Below are 16,572 nucleotides of genomic sequence, written 5' to 3' on the forward strand. Positions count from 1 at the left end.
CACCTTTTGTTTTTCTGAAGAAAAACCCAAAGATAGATAAAAGATCACATATTCACCCAAAACTCTAAGCTTCTCTATATATGATTTCTTATTTTTATCTGTCAAAAGCTTTCTTTTGGTGATTCGTATCAATCTGTCCATTTCTACAATCTTTTCTTTCTTTCTTTCTCTTAGATAATAGAAAATTGGGAATATAGATACCTGAAAAGGAGGAAAAAGAAGAAAGGAGAATAAATGAGAGCTGGATTAAGCACGATTCAACAGACCCTCACGCCGGAGGCGGCCAGCGTGTTAAACCATTCGATAGCCGAAGCAAGCCGTCGGAATCACGGCCAAACGACGCCTCTCCATGTGGCGGCGACGCTCCTTGCGTCTCCCTCTGGATTCCTTCGCCAAGCATGTATCAAATCCCACCCCAATTCTTCTCATCCTTTGCAGTGTCGAGCTTTGGAGCTTTGCTTCAGCGTCGCGTTGGAGCGTCTCCCCGCTGCTCAAAGCTCCAATTGCGGTGGCAGCCCGGGGCTCGATCCACCAATTTCCAATGCCTTGATGGCCGCCCTTAAACGTGCTCAAGCCCATCAGCGCCGTGGATGTCCCGAGCAACAACAGCAACCGCTTTTGGCTGTTAAGGTGGAATTGGAACAATTAATAATCTCGATTCTTGATGATCCAAGTGTTAGTAGAGTCATGCGCGAGGCCAGTTTTTCGAGCCCAGCTGTTAAAGCAACAATTGAACAATCACTGAGCTCCACGACTTCAAACTCAGCCAACAATGCCGGTCCAATCGGATTAGGATTCAGACCAGTCGTAGCTCCTGTTTCCGCCGTTGCCTCGCCTCCCCCCAATCGAAACTTGTACTTGAATCCGAGATTGCAACAAGGGGCATCCGGGCAGCAAAGAAGTGAAGAAGCGAAGCGTGTAATTGATATTCTGACGAGGAGTAAGAAGATGAACCCGGTTCTGGTCGGTGATTCGGAACCGGAAGCGATTGTTAAGGAGATTTTGAGGAAGATTGAGAGTGAGGAAATGGATGGGGTTTTGAGAAACGTTGAGGTGGTACGTGTGGAGAAAGATTTCGCATTGGACAAAACCCAAATGGTTGCAAAAATCAAGGAGTTGGGCACTAAAGTCGGAGCAATGATTGGGAACTTGGATTGTGGAGGGGTGATTCTTGATTTGGGTGACTTGAAGTGGTTAGTGGAGAACAATCAAGCAGTCGGTCTTTCCGATGGGGTTCAACAGCAGCAGCAGGCTATATCGGAAGCCGGACGCGCAACAGTGGTTGAGATGAGGAAGCTGTTGGGGAGATTTGGAGAAGGGAGTGCCAGAGTTTGGTTGATTGGAACTGCTACTTGTGAAACTTATTTGAGATGTCAAGTTTATCATCCTTCAATGGAGAATGACTGGGATCTGCAGGCTGTTCCTATCGCTGCCAAAGCTCCCTCACCTGGAATGATTTCCAGGTATTTTTTTTAACAACCTTGTTTATTTTGAGCCTTTGGTTTTTGATTGTAAAGTTTAAATTCGCTAAGATGATGTTTGGAAAAGTTAAGGTTCAAAATTTCGAAATTCATTTGAACTTGAATATTATTAGTGGATATCAGGAAATTTCTGTTAATATATTCCACTGCTACTGTGCTACTAATGGATTTTATTCCGGGGAAAAGGTCGATTCTCATCTAAACTTATTTATAAAAAAAAAAAAAAAAGAATCCCCGTCAGCTTTAGGACTTGTATAATGCAAAAGGGTTCTGATAAGAGGCTTTTACATTCATGTTCCTGTTGACTTTGTGTTGCTTGCCCTTATTTGGTTCCTATGCAAATTTTCAACTTAGATGCTGCAATTTGAACTGTTGGTTTGGGACTCTTTTTCTGGTTTCAATCAATTTTGTATCCAGTGGGTATTGTTGATTAGCTTGTAATAATATGCTTCTTATCTTCCAGGCTTGGGAGCAATGGGCTACTTGGCCGCTCTGTTGAGTCCCTTTCCCCGTTGAAGGGGCTTGCAGCTACAACTGCAAAACCTAGGCAACACTCTGAGAATTCCGACCCTGCTCGGAAAACTGGGTGCTGCCCACAATGCATGGAGAATTATAAACAAGATCTTGCAAAACTTTTAGCAGCCAAGGAGTTTGAGCAACACTCCTCTGATATTAGGTCAGACTCAACTTGCCCAGCATTGCCGCAGTGGTTACAGAATGCCAAGGCCCATGATAGTGATGTCAAAACAATAGATCAGACGCAGGTAACTAGTTCAAGCCAATTAGAAACCCGGTCTTATTAGATCACTTTTTGTATGTTCTGTGTTGAATATTTGCACTGGTAAATCTTTTTCCCCTTCCATCTAAGCTTTATTGACACGGTGTCATGTTATATACAGAGTAAGGATCAAGAGGTGATCTGGATTCAGAAGACTCAAGAATTGCAAAAGAAATGGAATGATACATGCTTGCATCTCCATCCAAAGTTTCATCGGCCTAGTCTAGGCTCTGAGAGATTCGCTCCTGCTGCTATCTCGGTGACAACTTTATACAATTCAAGTCTTCTAGGACACCAATCTTTCCAACCCAAATTACCATTGAGCAAAAACATTGAGGAGACACTGCAACTAAACCGACATCTAGTAGCTAGCGAACCGGTGGAACGGACAAGTAGCCCACCTGGAAGCCCTGTAAAGACAGACCTAGTTCTTGGACGACCAAAGATCATTGAGACCACACCTGAAAGAACCAATAAAGAGCATCTGCTGGACTTTTTGGGCGGTATACCTTCTGAACCACAGAACAAGTTGCAAGATTCGCAAAGCAACAAATTGTTGAACACGTTAGATGTTGAGTCCTTCAAGAAACTCCTTAAGGGTCTAATAGAGAAGGTGTGGTGGCAGCGGGATGCAGCATCTGCAGTGGCCACAACAGTGACACAGTGTAAAGTAGGCAATGGAAAATGGAGGGGTACCGGTTCAAAGGGCGACATTTGGCTATTGTTTTCTGGCCCTGACAGGGTTGGGAAGAAGAAGATGGCATTGGCCCTCTCAGATCAAGTATGTGGGGTTCATCCATTTGTGATATGTCTTGGTTCAAGACGTGATGATGGGGAATCCAATGTGAATTTCCGTGGTAAAACTGTGGTGGATAAAATAGCGGAGGCAGTTAGGAGAAACCCCTTCTCTGTAGTAATGCTTGAAGATTTTGATGAAGCGGATATGCTAGTTAGAGGCAGCATAAAACGAGCAATGGAGAGAGGTCGACTTGCTGATTCTCATGGTCGTGAGATCAGTCTAGGAAATGTTATATTTATCCTCACTGCTAATTGGATGCCAGGTAATCTTAATTTCACATCTAATGGCATTTCCCTGGTTGAAAAGAAGCTTGCCTGTTTAGCAAGCGGAGGTTGGCAATTAAGGTTATCCCTTAGTGAGAAAACTGCAAAGCGCCGAGCCAGTTGGCTCCATGAGGAGGACAGAGCAACTAAGCCAAGGAAGGAATCTGGTTCTCTATTGTTTGATCTTAATGAGGCTGCTGATGCGGAGGATGATAAAGCAGCGGATGGATCACACAATTCCAGTGATCTCACAGTTGATCATGATGAAGAACAAGGCCCGACAAATAGGCTGTTATCCAACTCAACATCATCATCAATATCCCATGAGCTGCTAAATTTTGTCGATGAGGCCATTGTCTTTAAACCTGTCGATTTTGGTCCCATCAGACGCGATATATCCAGCTTGATAACGAAAAAGTTTTACAGCATCATTGGCAACAGGGTGACAATTGAAATTGTAGATGAAGCTCTGGACAAGATTACAAGTGGGGTATGGATAGGCCGAACTGGATTAGAAGAATGGACGGAGAAAGCATTGGTCCCGAGTTTACGACAGCTGAAAACACGATTGCCCACATCAGAGGAGTCTCTAGTCATTCGACTCGAACTTGATTCCGAATCCTGTAATCGAAGCAATGGAGATTGGCTTCCCAGTAGTGTGAAGGTAGTTGATGATGGATTCTGATAGTGGGGAATATGATATAAACAAAATATATTTATTTATACTGGGAGAAAAAATATTCAGCCAAGGTAATGAAAATTGAAAAAGAAAGGGATACAGTTGGTATTTTGGGAATTGTGATGGATAGAGATGTAAATATGGTCAACTGTTTTTGAGGAGGTAAAGAGTTGATTAGAAGGGGGAGGAGATGTTGATAGAATAAGGGTACCCTTTGTTCAAGTAATCACAAAATGTCTTTTTATTATATTATTTCATTTCATTTCATTTCCTCATTATAGTATTTAATTCCATGTGGAGGATTTTGGCAATCGTATATATGTTGTGTTTCTTTCTGGAAACATAAATACGAGGGTATTTTCATTTAATTTAATTACAAGTGTAGGGTAAGAAGACAAACAAGGGACGGTGGGGTTTTCTTCTCACAACTTACATGCCTTTACTCCTTTCTATGTCGGCCTTTTTAGCAATGAAGAAAAGAAATCCAACCACTCCACGTCCGTCTTATTAACTTGCAAATAAGTTTATTTTATCCAATAATTCGATAAGACTAACAAAAGCTTTAGACGCTAATCATCTTTAATTATTTGTATATACTTTCTAGTACTAAGCTAATAAAACAAACCATGCACGTGGAGCATTTGGAATGATAATCACACATGCCAGCTCATTTCCCATCTTCTTTTTCACTTGTATAATCTTCATTTATTGAAGGGGGGGTTCTAATAAACATGTGATGGGAGAGGTGATAATATCAAAATCATATTTGATAACAAAGCAGCCATTCTTTTCTGTTCAACACGTTTTTCTCTTTTTATTTCAAACGGCCAACGACATCTCATATTTATTATAAATTCATAACTTTCTGTAAAGGAAAATAATTCTATAATCACATCTCATATTTGTATGCTATAATTTCTAAATCAAAGATTATTATGCATTTAAGATAATAATACTAACAATTACATCTCATATTTGTTAAAGGTAACGAAACATGCGGAATTATTGAAGATACGACTTTCTCTGAATGTGACGACGATGGAAGAGAAAAAAATATCCAAAAGGAAAGAGAGGGTAGGGTTCTTCGATTCCCGTTTTAGGGTTTCACATTCCCAGCTAGCTAGATTCATGCGCGAAGGAAAATGACTCTAACCAACATGGTATACAAATTATTAATTAAGATGAATACGCGTTGAAAATTAAACTAATTATGTCTTGAAAACCCAAAGTGCATTGCTTCAAAATAAGTCAACAGTGAGGTTGAATATATATAGATTAAACGTGTTACCAAAAACAATATATCAGATAAACCGAAAGGTGATGAATGGCAACGTGGCCCTGCTCCACCTGAACCACTTGGATTGAATAGACACCTCAACCACTCTGGGTAGAATCCCTAACCGTTAAAAAAAAAAGGCAGCATATGGACGGTCCATTCAACTTTCTTACCAAATTTCTAGCCTTTGCATTTATGCCTTTTTGACGAAATGCAATGACAATAAGACAAACCCCGACCCTTTAATTAATGTAATATTATCAATTAATACATAATTCTTGAATTAAATAAATAAATATTGAAAATATATACGAATAAATCTTCACACAATTTATAAACTTTTATTGTCAGTGTTCCAAATGACAATAATCTTTTATATTTAATAAAAATAAAAAATTATATGGTACAACTAAACCCTTCAAAAAGAATGTCTTGGATAGGTTAACTAATTCCCATAACATGAAGAAGTAGAGGCTGACATCTCACGTTTTATCCTACTCTCCACAAGCACAAAAAGATAAGGATTGGATTAATGTAACCTCTAATCTATGGCTATACCCACTTGCATGATTCTTTTGGTGGGCTTATTATATTTTAAAATTGTTTTAAAGTCAAAAGTGGATCCACTTTGGCATAAATAATTGGGAAGGGAGATACTTATGTGGTTAGAATAAAATATAAAAATAAGGAAACAAGTAGATGACAAAGCACAACACGCATGCCCCTCTTGCTGTTCATCTTTATGTGGATATGCAGTGCAGAAACTTTGATTTAGAGCACGATGCTTACCTGCTCCCCCTTACTCCATTTTAATTATTACTAACTTTGCTCTCACATTTTGTTCAACATATTAAATAAATAAAGAGGGATTGGGGCATGGGGAATCACATATTGAGGTATTTTGTGGCCATCCAACTGGGACACCCTTTCCTTAATTGGTGCATGGCGTTTGCTCCCGAAACACCATTTTTTTCAGTCTGGACCTTTTCAAAATTATAAAATAAATTTTAAATTCCAACAGGATAAAGTTTACAAAATGCTTCACAATCTTGAATAGGAAGAAATGTGACAAATATTAAGATTTAAATGTTCAATTTATAATGTATTGCTTTAAGAATAATCATTGAATAAACTATGTTGAAAAACTTTTTTTTTATTAACCCCAACATGTTTTATTGGTTTTTTTTGTCCCAATACCCCCAAGCGGGTCAATTATTTAGGGTATTGGGACTATCTAGACTTTATTTTGGAAAACATGACAATTTATATTGTGTACTCCGAACTCGTCAACTCGAGGTGACGAGTTTCATCGGATATTATTTTTAAATGGTCTCAAGTAGTGGGCATCATGTGGATCATTATTTTATTGTCGTTAAAATAACTCATCACGCCGAGATGACGAGTCCATTAAAAATATTTAAAAAAATAAAAATAATAAATTTAAAAAAAATTAGATGGAACTCGTCACCTCTTCAAATTCAAAAATACTAGTCATTTTCTAGCCGTTGGTCAACGGGCAAACGTGGCAACGATCAACAATCGTCATTTGAAACTAGTCACCTCGAGGTAACGAGTTTGGTTGGAAATTTGAAATTTCTAGCTGTTTATATTTGTTGAGGGTAAGATTATAAATAGGGGTTTGAGTTTTGGTTTTTCACCAAACCATGAATTCAAAAAAATTAAAAAAAACATACATTGTGCGAAAATCCCAAAAAATGACAACCCGAGAATATATGTTGCGCCTAGATAACACCCATGTTTCGTCGATCCAAAGCCATACAGATGACGATGAATGGAATATTTATAAGTGAGGGATGATAACAGAGAGCCGCATCAACGTATGATGACATATATGCATCAATTTTGTCTATTTTCGGTCATATTTTTACATTGCTTCAAGTTGTACCTGGCGTTGAATGAGGCTCTGATCGAACGTTGACAGCCCGAGACATACACGTTCCATTTCCCAAGTGGTGAAACGACGATTAATTTGGAAGATGTCGCTTACCAACTCGGTGTTCCTGTGAATGGATCCTCTGTGGTGAGGCAGGACATTTACGACCCCACGACATTGGTCTACCAAGTTTTGGGAAAATGGCCACCATCTGACGTCATCAAGGGCTATAGGGTAATGATAACATGGTTGGAGTCCAGATTCCAAATGACTGTCGAGTCTATCGAGGCGGAGGTTATTTTATTCGTCCCGAGCATTTCTTCTCCAAGTGATCAAAGGAATATTATTACCGGATAAATCTGGTAATTTGGCGCACACTCAATATCTGCAATATTTGGAAGATTTCTTTGTGTGTCGTAATACCAATTGGGGCTCGGCGATTCTAGCCTTTATGTATCTAGAGCTTTGCAGGCTGTCTAGTACTGCTACAATCCTGAGCTTGGTATCTCTTCTCATTTTTTTACGCCAATTACACCAGCCTCGGTCCAGTTTTCGCGGGTTGCAAGGCAATTGTTTAACTTCATTTATTTAACTTATTTTGAATTTCATAAATTTATTTATTTTTTATTTGTTTATAATATTTTTATTTTTAAATACTTTACATTACGTCATAAAATATCGGAGATGAAGTTGGCAGGTGTCACTGCACGAGAAATACGGATGAGGATCGATATCGCCGATCGATATGCGGTATGACATACGAAATTATTATTTTTTTGAAATTTTTTAACTTTATATATACTAACTTTTATATTTAATATTTATAGTTCTACTGGCTTTCGTATGTTGACGACGAGATCAACCCGTTATTACCGACGTGATTTTTTGAGGGGTCTCACTTATGGTGTGTCGTGATGTTGTTATTACACCAAGCGATTGTTGAGTGGCACGCCGCTAATAGAGTGATGCGACAGTTTGTGTCGCACCAGCTGATTCCTACTCAAATGGTTAATATGGATGCACTCCATACAATCGATACGCGTGAGAAACATAATGAAATCAGCGTGAACTATTGCTCCCCCCGCGTGACAACATTGCACCGCTGAACCTAGATTTCGACCATTCTCCATATCTCTTAACTTACGAAGCAAATGGGGAAACCATATCTCACGACACTGGAAGAGAGGGGAGAATGAAAACATCATCAGGCTACATGCGCCAAGTCCAAGAAGGAAGCATTGTCGTTTTCTTTTTCCGCTTCAGTATCAACAGTTGAAGGGTACTATTATGCATCTCATACTAGTTTCGGTTTCTATCATTTATTTCATACTTCAGTCGAGACTCGACCGAATTAGGTTGGAGGTTCATGGGATGCACCACAATACACTCAAACATCTTCGACATAACATGCGGTTGTAGATGAGTGAGACCATATCTTATATGGTCAACAAAGTAACAGCCAAGTCGAAGCAGTTACGACAATGATGGCGTCAAATGTCATAAATCCATCACCGCATTTTGAAGATGGATCGCAAAATGTGTTGAGTACACCTCCTCGACCAGACGGCGACGACGATGAAGGTCTACGACCCCGTCGTACTCGACGAGCCCTGTAGCATTATCATTCGACCACTCCGCGGCATCGCCAAGAACTTAGAAAATATAAATAAATTTTCTTTTTAATTTTTGTGTAAAAATTTGTTTCTTGTAATTATTTATTTACTTTGTACTTTGTAAAATATAAATAAATTCAATTTTCTTTTTTAAATTTTCCCCTGTCGGACTCATCACCTCGAGGTGACTGTTCCAAGTGACCGTTGTTGACCATTGCCTCGTTTGCCAATTGACCAACGGCTAGCATTTTTGAATTTGAAGGAACTCTTCACGTCGAGGTGACAAGTTCCACCTAATTTTTTTTTAATTTATAATTTTTTTTTTAATTTTAAAAAAATAATTTTTAGTAGACTCGTCACCTTGGCGTGACGAGTCATTTTAATGACAATAAAATAATAGTTCACGTGAAACCCACTACCTCGGGATAATTTAAAAATAATATCTGATGGAACTCGTCTGTTGGCCCAATATCCTAAAAAATTGACCGGCTTGGGGGTATTGGGCCTAAAAAATCCGTGTTTTATTAGATGCTATGAGAGTGGGATATACTGTTCAGCTTAAAAATACAATGGGTTGGTCTGTGGGCTCAATTTGAGCCAACACTGAGAAAACTCTTGTATTGGTTTGTCGGTCTGCATAGTAAAATCCATGGACAAACCGAAGAGGAGCCCTTGCCACTAATGAATTTCACATTTTCACTTGTTATTATAAGATTTAGACCCAGAAAATCTGTTGATCCAAACTATAGGATACTGTTGATAACGGTCAGAGAAGCTTCTTCTTGGCCTCTGTCCTTCAACCTGTCTTATCCCAAACCAGTTGCAACACTCAGAAACTAGGTTTGCAGAGCTAGTTCAACTGTCCACCCAAAACCCAACTCGAGCTCCCTAGGTGCTCGTACTAATTCTTAGGGTTGATATTCTTTTATTGAGGCATAATCTCCATCATCATTCACTATTGTAGTCCATTGAGAGGTAGCTGAAGTACAGGTAAACCTGTTTTGCTTAAGGCTTGTGATCTTAATGACAATGTTGTACTCTTATCATGTTGATCATGTCTTTGAAAATGGATTTCCTATAAAGAAAGCTTTGAAATAACTTAAGGTGTTTCCGTAGGTGCATCTTATATACAAAGATCACGTGTTTATCATTCTTCTATTGTAACTGTGCTTTCAAGTTGTTTAGCCATGAGTTTGCAGTTAATTTTAATTGCATATCCTCAATAGAGGTGTGTACTTTGAGTTTCATATAATTTGGGCTTCGGAGATTGTATGTTAACATATTTGTCAAGATTTTGTATGGCTGGATGATAAATAACCGGAAAAAATAAAGATATAGTTGTTAGATCCTTAACCACATTCTATTGAGTCTGGTACTACCAGCAACTTAAAAGTAGCAAGAGGTGCTTTGCTGGCATTCTTCCCACCAATTTTCTTCTTGATGAAATTACAAGGCACTCTGTTAACCTTAGATGTTGAAGACTGGTAACCCCACGTATTGCTGTACAAATAAACATATATTATGCAGCTTATTCAGAACATGTCTAGCTGAATGTAGATAGCGTGAAGCGGCCTATCTAGTTCTTCCTGTTGCTTGTTAGTTTCTGTAGAAAGTAGCTGTTTCTCCATCCCTTTACCACTGACCACTGTCATCATTTCTCTGGAAGTTGTGTACCTATTTCCTGTGAAAAGTTTTCTCTCTTTCTCTCTCTTCCTACTGTCCCCATGCTTTCTGATAAATACAGTTTTGAATATTAGGTGTTTATTCATATCTAGCTAGTTAATCTTTCCATCATCTTTGATGACAGTTTTTAACTTGTTAAAATTTCAGTTGCTAACCTCGTAGTGTTTGATTGAACTCAAATATTTACATTTATTTAATTGGTAGCGAAGTTTCTGACATTGTGATGGTAATTTTGTTCTTCACACTCTCTCTGGGTGTTGTACCTGCCCTATCTTCGACATGTAGTGTCTAGTTTTTGTATTCAATTCAATTGCTATGGCAAACCAGGTAAACAGTCCTGGAGTGATACCAATTATATTTTCTACGTCATCCCTTGCGCTTCCTGGTACTTGGGCAAGATTTACTGGAATATCTGTGCTAAAAAAGGCTGCAATGGCTTTGAATCCTGGAGGTAAGACTATTTTGACGGTTTAGAAGTTCTTAAAGAATGAAAATTTATACTGGATTGATACCAGAGATTTCTTGGCTCTATAGTCCGTTATATTTTCTGAGAGAAACGGCCAGTTATCGTGTAATATTTTGTCTTCTCCGAATAGATTGCATTGACACAAATAGTGGTAAGTCATAAATATAAGGGTGCTTCTAGTGAATTCCTTGTAAATGTTTGTAGGTTCTCTCTACCTTCCTACCAATATCTTGTTGTAGCCTTCTTCAATTACTACTACACTTTTCTACAATTGGACCCTGATGATGTTAGCGAACAACTGAAGCGGCAAGGTGCTTCAATTCCACTGGTCCGACCTGGAAAAAGTACCGCAGCTTATCCAAAGACAGTAATTTGCTTTTCTCAAAATAAACTGTCATTAGTGGCTTAGTGTCTTGAAGTAATTTTAATGTAATGTATTGAAAACGGGTTTTAGCTGAATTTAAACTGTAGTTCGAACTTAACAACATTCCTATTTTTCCATGGAATCATGTTTGCAGGTATATAGGTTCTTAGCCGATATCAGTTCTAGGTTCGGTATTTTTTTTGCAATCCTAGCTGCTGGTCTTTCCGTGATTGAGCAAACAACACACTTGACTGCATTCCGAGGATTTGCAGGCACTTCAGTTCTTATTCTTGTGGGATGTGCAACCAATACTGCAAGAAAAGTTCAAGCAGAGATTATATCTCAGAAGTACAAGAACATTGACTTTTACGAAATTGACAGGTATGGCCCTTGAACGAGGTAGCAGTTGAGGAGTAGAGGATAAGAAGACCGAGTTTTTCCGACAGGTTCAACATTGATGCTTGTGAAAATACCCCAACTACATTTGTTCCCCTTTTTTCGAGCATAAAGTTTGAATTTGGATTTATCTTGTATATATGCTGGCTCTGCAGCCACAATTATATTTCAGGGTGATTGGGAACTTATACAACAGAATATACCAGAGACAATGACCCCGTGGAATTCAAAAGCATACATAACACGTAACTTAACCGGATTTCAGAAGCGTCTCGTATGGACGTGTCAGACACTGACATGGTCAAAAAAATTCTACGTCTAAAATCATTTACTAACAAAAAGAATCACTCCAAGTATATCTCACTATCACCATTAACTGAAAACACAGTAAGACCCTGGAAAACCTGGTATGAAGAACCTGATGCCTAATTATACAAAGCAAGGAGTAATTTGCGCTAGAAGAAATAATGATGCCATTTGCTATAAAGAATGATTACATTTGTTATAAACAGATTCGTGGAAACCTGGTGACATACAAATAAAAAAAATTACAAAGTCAACATGATGAAAGAACTGTTTGATAATCCTCACATGTTTGAAGTTAAAAAAAATAATTTCAATATCGACCCCAACTCCTCCCAAATTTTCCAAAGAGCCCACAAGGCTATCGCACGAAAACGTGGATGATCACCAATAAATACCCCACCAGCTGAGTTAAAACAAAAAAATCAATGAGTAATGTATCGGCAATGCAGCCAAATGAAAGGGGAGTTATTCTGTTTCCTTCAGTTTACCTGCTCAAGAATACTTTTGCCTGTTTGTCCTTCAATAACTAAGCCTGCTGTGAGACCAATCATTGCCCATGCCCCATTAATTGCTTCGATTTGGCGTCTTCTCTAAAGAACAAGAATAGTTCCAGACAACACCTTTAAGAAAGCATTTTGATGCAAAATCATGCCCTATGACTACGGCATTCAGTCTTCTCATAAACTTGTAAAAACAAAATTACATTGTTGACAAAAATACAACGGGCCCTAAGTAGCAGCTTGGATAAACCATAGCTCACCAGAATACCACACTTGGAAAGAGTTGACGTTCAGAATATCACACTTGCAAGCAGAATATGAAGGGACGACCAGAGGTTCTAGTAAAATTTGTTAAATACAAAATTTTCTATTAGAAATTCAACGGGGAGTTGCATGCCACCAATTTATTCTTAGTAATACCATATGAATATACAAGAGAAAATATGCTAAATTCTCATTACAATAAGATCCCCTTTACCTTTATTTTCCCGTTAGCCTTAATTTGTTCCATTTGTTTGGCAGCTAACCGTTTTGCTTCCAAAGGGTCAACCATGATGACTTCATTACCCGGATCTCCTTTACCTGAAGATACCTATTAGATACAAAATGGAAAAGAAAGAAAGAAGGAAAAAGGGGAAAAAAATAACGATCAAATACAATTTGATATAAAAAGTAGTATGTTTTCTTTTAATTACTAGCAGTTGAATATGTGGCATACAAAGAGAACTGTGGAAGAAGAAATAATATTATTTTTTCTCTCCAAACTGCAAGCTCATTGCATTACATGAAAATAAATGACAAGAGAAAATGAGTATAGTGGATAGGTTGCAACTCCCAACCCATTTAAAGGGATCTTAATACAGTAAAGAATCTTCTGCCAATAAAATAAAAGGTGAACAAAATCAAGTAACAAGGCATGGCATTAAATTACCTGATTCTGAACTACACAGATAATGTTTTAATAAACTAACTTAATATTTTGAATTGCTTGATTCTCATGTGTTAGACATTGCATATAACAGATTGAATAACTAACATCATTTACAGGCACAATCAGTGCTTTCCTGACTAAGCTATTAACAGCATAATCTATATCTTCTTTAGAACTTTTATTTGATACCAATCATTTATTAATTTATGGTTTACAGCCATGAGTGATGCAAAGAAACAAAGCCAAATGTAGTTAGAAAACATTTGGTCATAGACGATTTTCAACAAGCACAGAAAAAAATAAAATATCATTTCTATCTCCATACAACTGATATAAAAATCAAGTCATAACACAATGATAAGGCCACAGTTTCAGGTTTTACTTCTACACTCATCTAGACATGGAGAACTTTACTACCATGAAGCACTTATTCACCAAATCAATAATCACATACCTACAAATCTTTGACCATAATCAAAAAACCAAATATACTGGCAATATACATGAAGAAGCCTTGATTGAAGCATACATTAGGATTGGCCAAGATTTGAAATGCTTGGCCCTTGGTTCTACTGGTAACTAGATTTGAACCTTGGTCTCTTCCAGATCTCCACCTGAAAATAGATCGAAATTGTAGAATTGAAATGGCCCTAAGATACAAATCGGGAGTTATCACATTAAATTTTATCACATAACGTGGATAATTACAGAGGTTTTAACACGTTAAATTAAAAACGTTTCCCAACAATATTCGTGTCAGAAATCTTAGAGCACCTATATGAAGCGCAATGCATATGCTAAACCTTTTGCTTTTAACTAAACTATTTCAGCAAAGAGTGGAAAATAACGTCTTCGTTGGCAAAGGAACTATCGATTTCACAAAGCTAAGTCAAGAGGTCCAAGAGCATAGTCAATTAGCAACGAATTTTAGCATAAACCCGTTTCACAGTTTCCCTTTCATCAATCATCGACACAACGGTTTTATAATAATCAGGATAGTGAAGCATCAATTAAACAAAGCATTAGAGTATTAGCTTGATCGAAATAGTGAAGCAGCTACTTTCACGGGTTATATTATAATCAAAATTATGATAAACCCAGAGCGTAAAAATAGAAGAGGAAAAAACCACCGGTAACACGAGAGTAAAATTAAATGGAAGAAAATAAGGAGCAAAAGGAGATGTGGGTAATAGAGAAAACGTAGGGGGAAGTTGACCTGAAGATGGTGGGAGAGCGATGAGGAAATTGAAGGTTAGAAGAGGAAAATAGGAGACTTCCATTGACGAAAGGCTGTGGTTGCAGATATGAGGACATCATATCTCCCCGACTCTTTTCTTTTTTTAATTCCTACGTCTTCTTTATCCGTTTTAATATATTTGCGACCCCTTAGCGTTGCCCTTCTAAATAATTTACCAGAGAAATTTTGCTTCCATAAATAATCAGGATAGTGAAGCATCAATTTGCAACGAATTTTATTTATTCAAAATTTTTCTCCGACGTAATAAATTTTAATAAAAAATATATTTTATCAGAATTAATTATTTTCACGTGATGAATTTATCTTGTATTTTTACCGTAGATTAAAAAATAACTTTTTAACTGACCAACTAATTTTTCTGCCTAACCTAACGAGTCAAAAAAAAAAACATAATGATTTGTATCATTAGCTCACTAGGAACGATCCGGCCCTTAGCTCACTATGAATTATCCAGCCCAATTTGAATTCAACTCAGGAGTACGTATTATTTTTTTATATATTAATATGGGTTAATACAAAACAACGTATGTCAAAAGATTTTTATATAAATGTTTATATATTTATATATGTCGTGTTCGAATCTAAAATTTAAAAAGATAGCAACAAATATCTTAATCACCAATGTTATGTTTCAAATATAATCTTGCATAATTTAGTTAACAAAAACTTTGATATGTATATATATTAGATGATATATTATAACCCACTTATTTTTCAAATGAAAGGTAGCTTTTTAAAAGAAAATTGTTGGTTTTATAGATAAAAGAAAAGAGAGTAATTTCTTGTATATATGGATTTTCTTCTTGAATCGAGAAACTTTACTAACCTTGTGAATCAACAGAACTTCCAGGTACCAAAGTCCCTAAAATAAGCAAATAAACATTCAAAAAAACTCTATTATTTCTCTGGGGAAAAAAGTAATTTCAACCACTAATTGAAAGCAAACAAGGAATAGAAAAACAACCTACAAATTAAAAATAATTCATAAACATTTGATATATCTCAAATGTCGATGAGTTCAGAGATGGTGTTTTGTGAGTTATGCAATATTTGGGAATAAAGAATCCAAAGTGAAGAAAGAGAGGAGGGCATTACACGAATCTTACTTTTTATCATAATATATCAAGTGGAGACATTTTCTAGTAAAACACATTAAATTCACGTTTAAGATATTAAAAAAAGTAAATTAAAAATTTTAGAATTCAACGATCGTTAATGACAATAATTTACGCTAACCGACGATAATAGTATGTGCATTGGGCGAATTCAATAATCAAGTTGATATTTTGTAGAAATTTTAAAGATATTTAATATAAATTTAAGTGTAAAGTTAGTATTTTATTTGAAGTTTAAGGGTTAAGTTATTAATTTATCTAAAATTTAAGGTTCAAATTAAAAATTAATTCTCTTTACTAACATGTTACATCGCGAAACTAACCGTTAACTTAGCAACTAAAATATAACTAATTGATAACGTAAATAATTAAAATATAATAAATTGAAGTTATAAGTGACAGAAATATAAGTTTTTTAAATTTCAGGATAAAAGGTGAATAAAAATGAAATGGGGTGATCATTCTTGTATCTTGAAAAAGAAAGGACAGACGTGAAGTACAAGACACTTTTGTTGGAGAGTGGAAACGTGGCAAAGCGACGTTTTTACACGTCCCAAATCCAAGGACAAAGTATTATTCCTTTTTTATATTATCCCAGTCTAAAGGAATTCGATTCCTCTCACTTTTTATATAAAAAAAACATTTTCAAATAAATTTTAAATGATATAATGAAATGATTCATGTTAGTGCTATTGATTATTATAGGATTAATATAAAAGTAGGTATCTAAATTGTCTTGAAAAATATTTTAGTTTGTAATTTTTTTTTTG

The 16,572-nt window shown here is 36.7% G+C and overlaps 2 protein-coding genes across 3 annotated transcripts; one reads left to right on the forward strand and one right to left on the reverse strand.

The window, feature by feature from the left end:
- On the forward strand, positions 1 to 10,942 carry LOC120166600 (protein SUPPRESSOR OF MAX2 1-like). Of its 2 annotated transcripts, XM_039175834.1 has the most exons (6): positions 1 to 68; positions 173 to 1,463; positions 1,945 to 2,245; positions 2,381 to 3,999; positions 4,095 to 4,152; positions 10,927 to 10,942. In XM_039175834.1, exons 2-6 carry the CDS (start codon positions 235 to 237, stop codon positions 10,930 to 10,932), a joined length of 3,213 nt encoding a protein of 1,070 aa, XP_039031765.1. In that variant the 5' UTR covers positions 1 to 68; positions 173 to 234; the 3' UTR covers positions 10,933 to 10,942. The 2 variants fall into 2 exon arrangements, with proteins under 2 accessions (XP_039031765.1, XP_039031764.1); XM_039175833.1 differs by lacking the exon at positions 10,927 to 10,942 and having other exon boundaries at positions 4,095 to 4,267.
- A 1,211-nt stretch (positions 10,943 to 12,153) lies between these two features.
- Positions 12,154 to 14,766, reverse strand: LOC120166601. The gene is made up of 5 exons (XM_039175835.1): positions 14,646 to 14,766; positions 13,959 to 14,043; positions 12,977 to 13,090; positions 12,487 to 12,588; positions 12,154 to 12,401 (listed from the first exon to the last, which is right to left on the reverse strand). Exons 1-5 carry the CDS (start codon positions 14,744 to 14,746, stop codon positions 12,357 to 12,359), a joined length of 447 nt encoding a protein of 148 aa, XP_039031766.1. The 5' UTR covers positions 14,747 to 14,766; the 3' UTR covers positions 12,154 to 12,356.
- Between the last annotated feature and the right edge of the window lie 1,806 nt (positions 14,767 to 16,572).

Source organism: Hibiscus syriacus, unplaced genomic scaffold, assembly GCF_006381635.1.
Source record: "Hibiscus syriacus cultivar Baekdansim isolate YM2019G1 unplaced genomic scaffold, ASM638163v2 tig00111640_pilon, whole genome shotgun sequence".
NCBI classification, from domain to species: Eukaryota; Viridiplantae; Streptophyta; class Magnoliopsida; order Malvales; family Malvaceae; genus Hibiscus; species Hibiscus syriacus.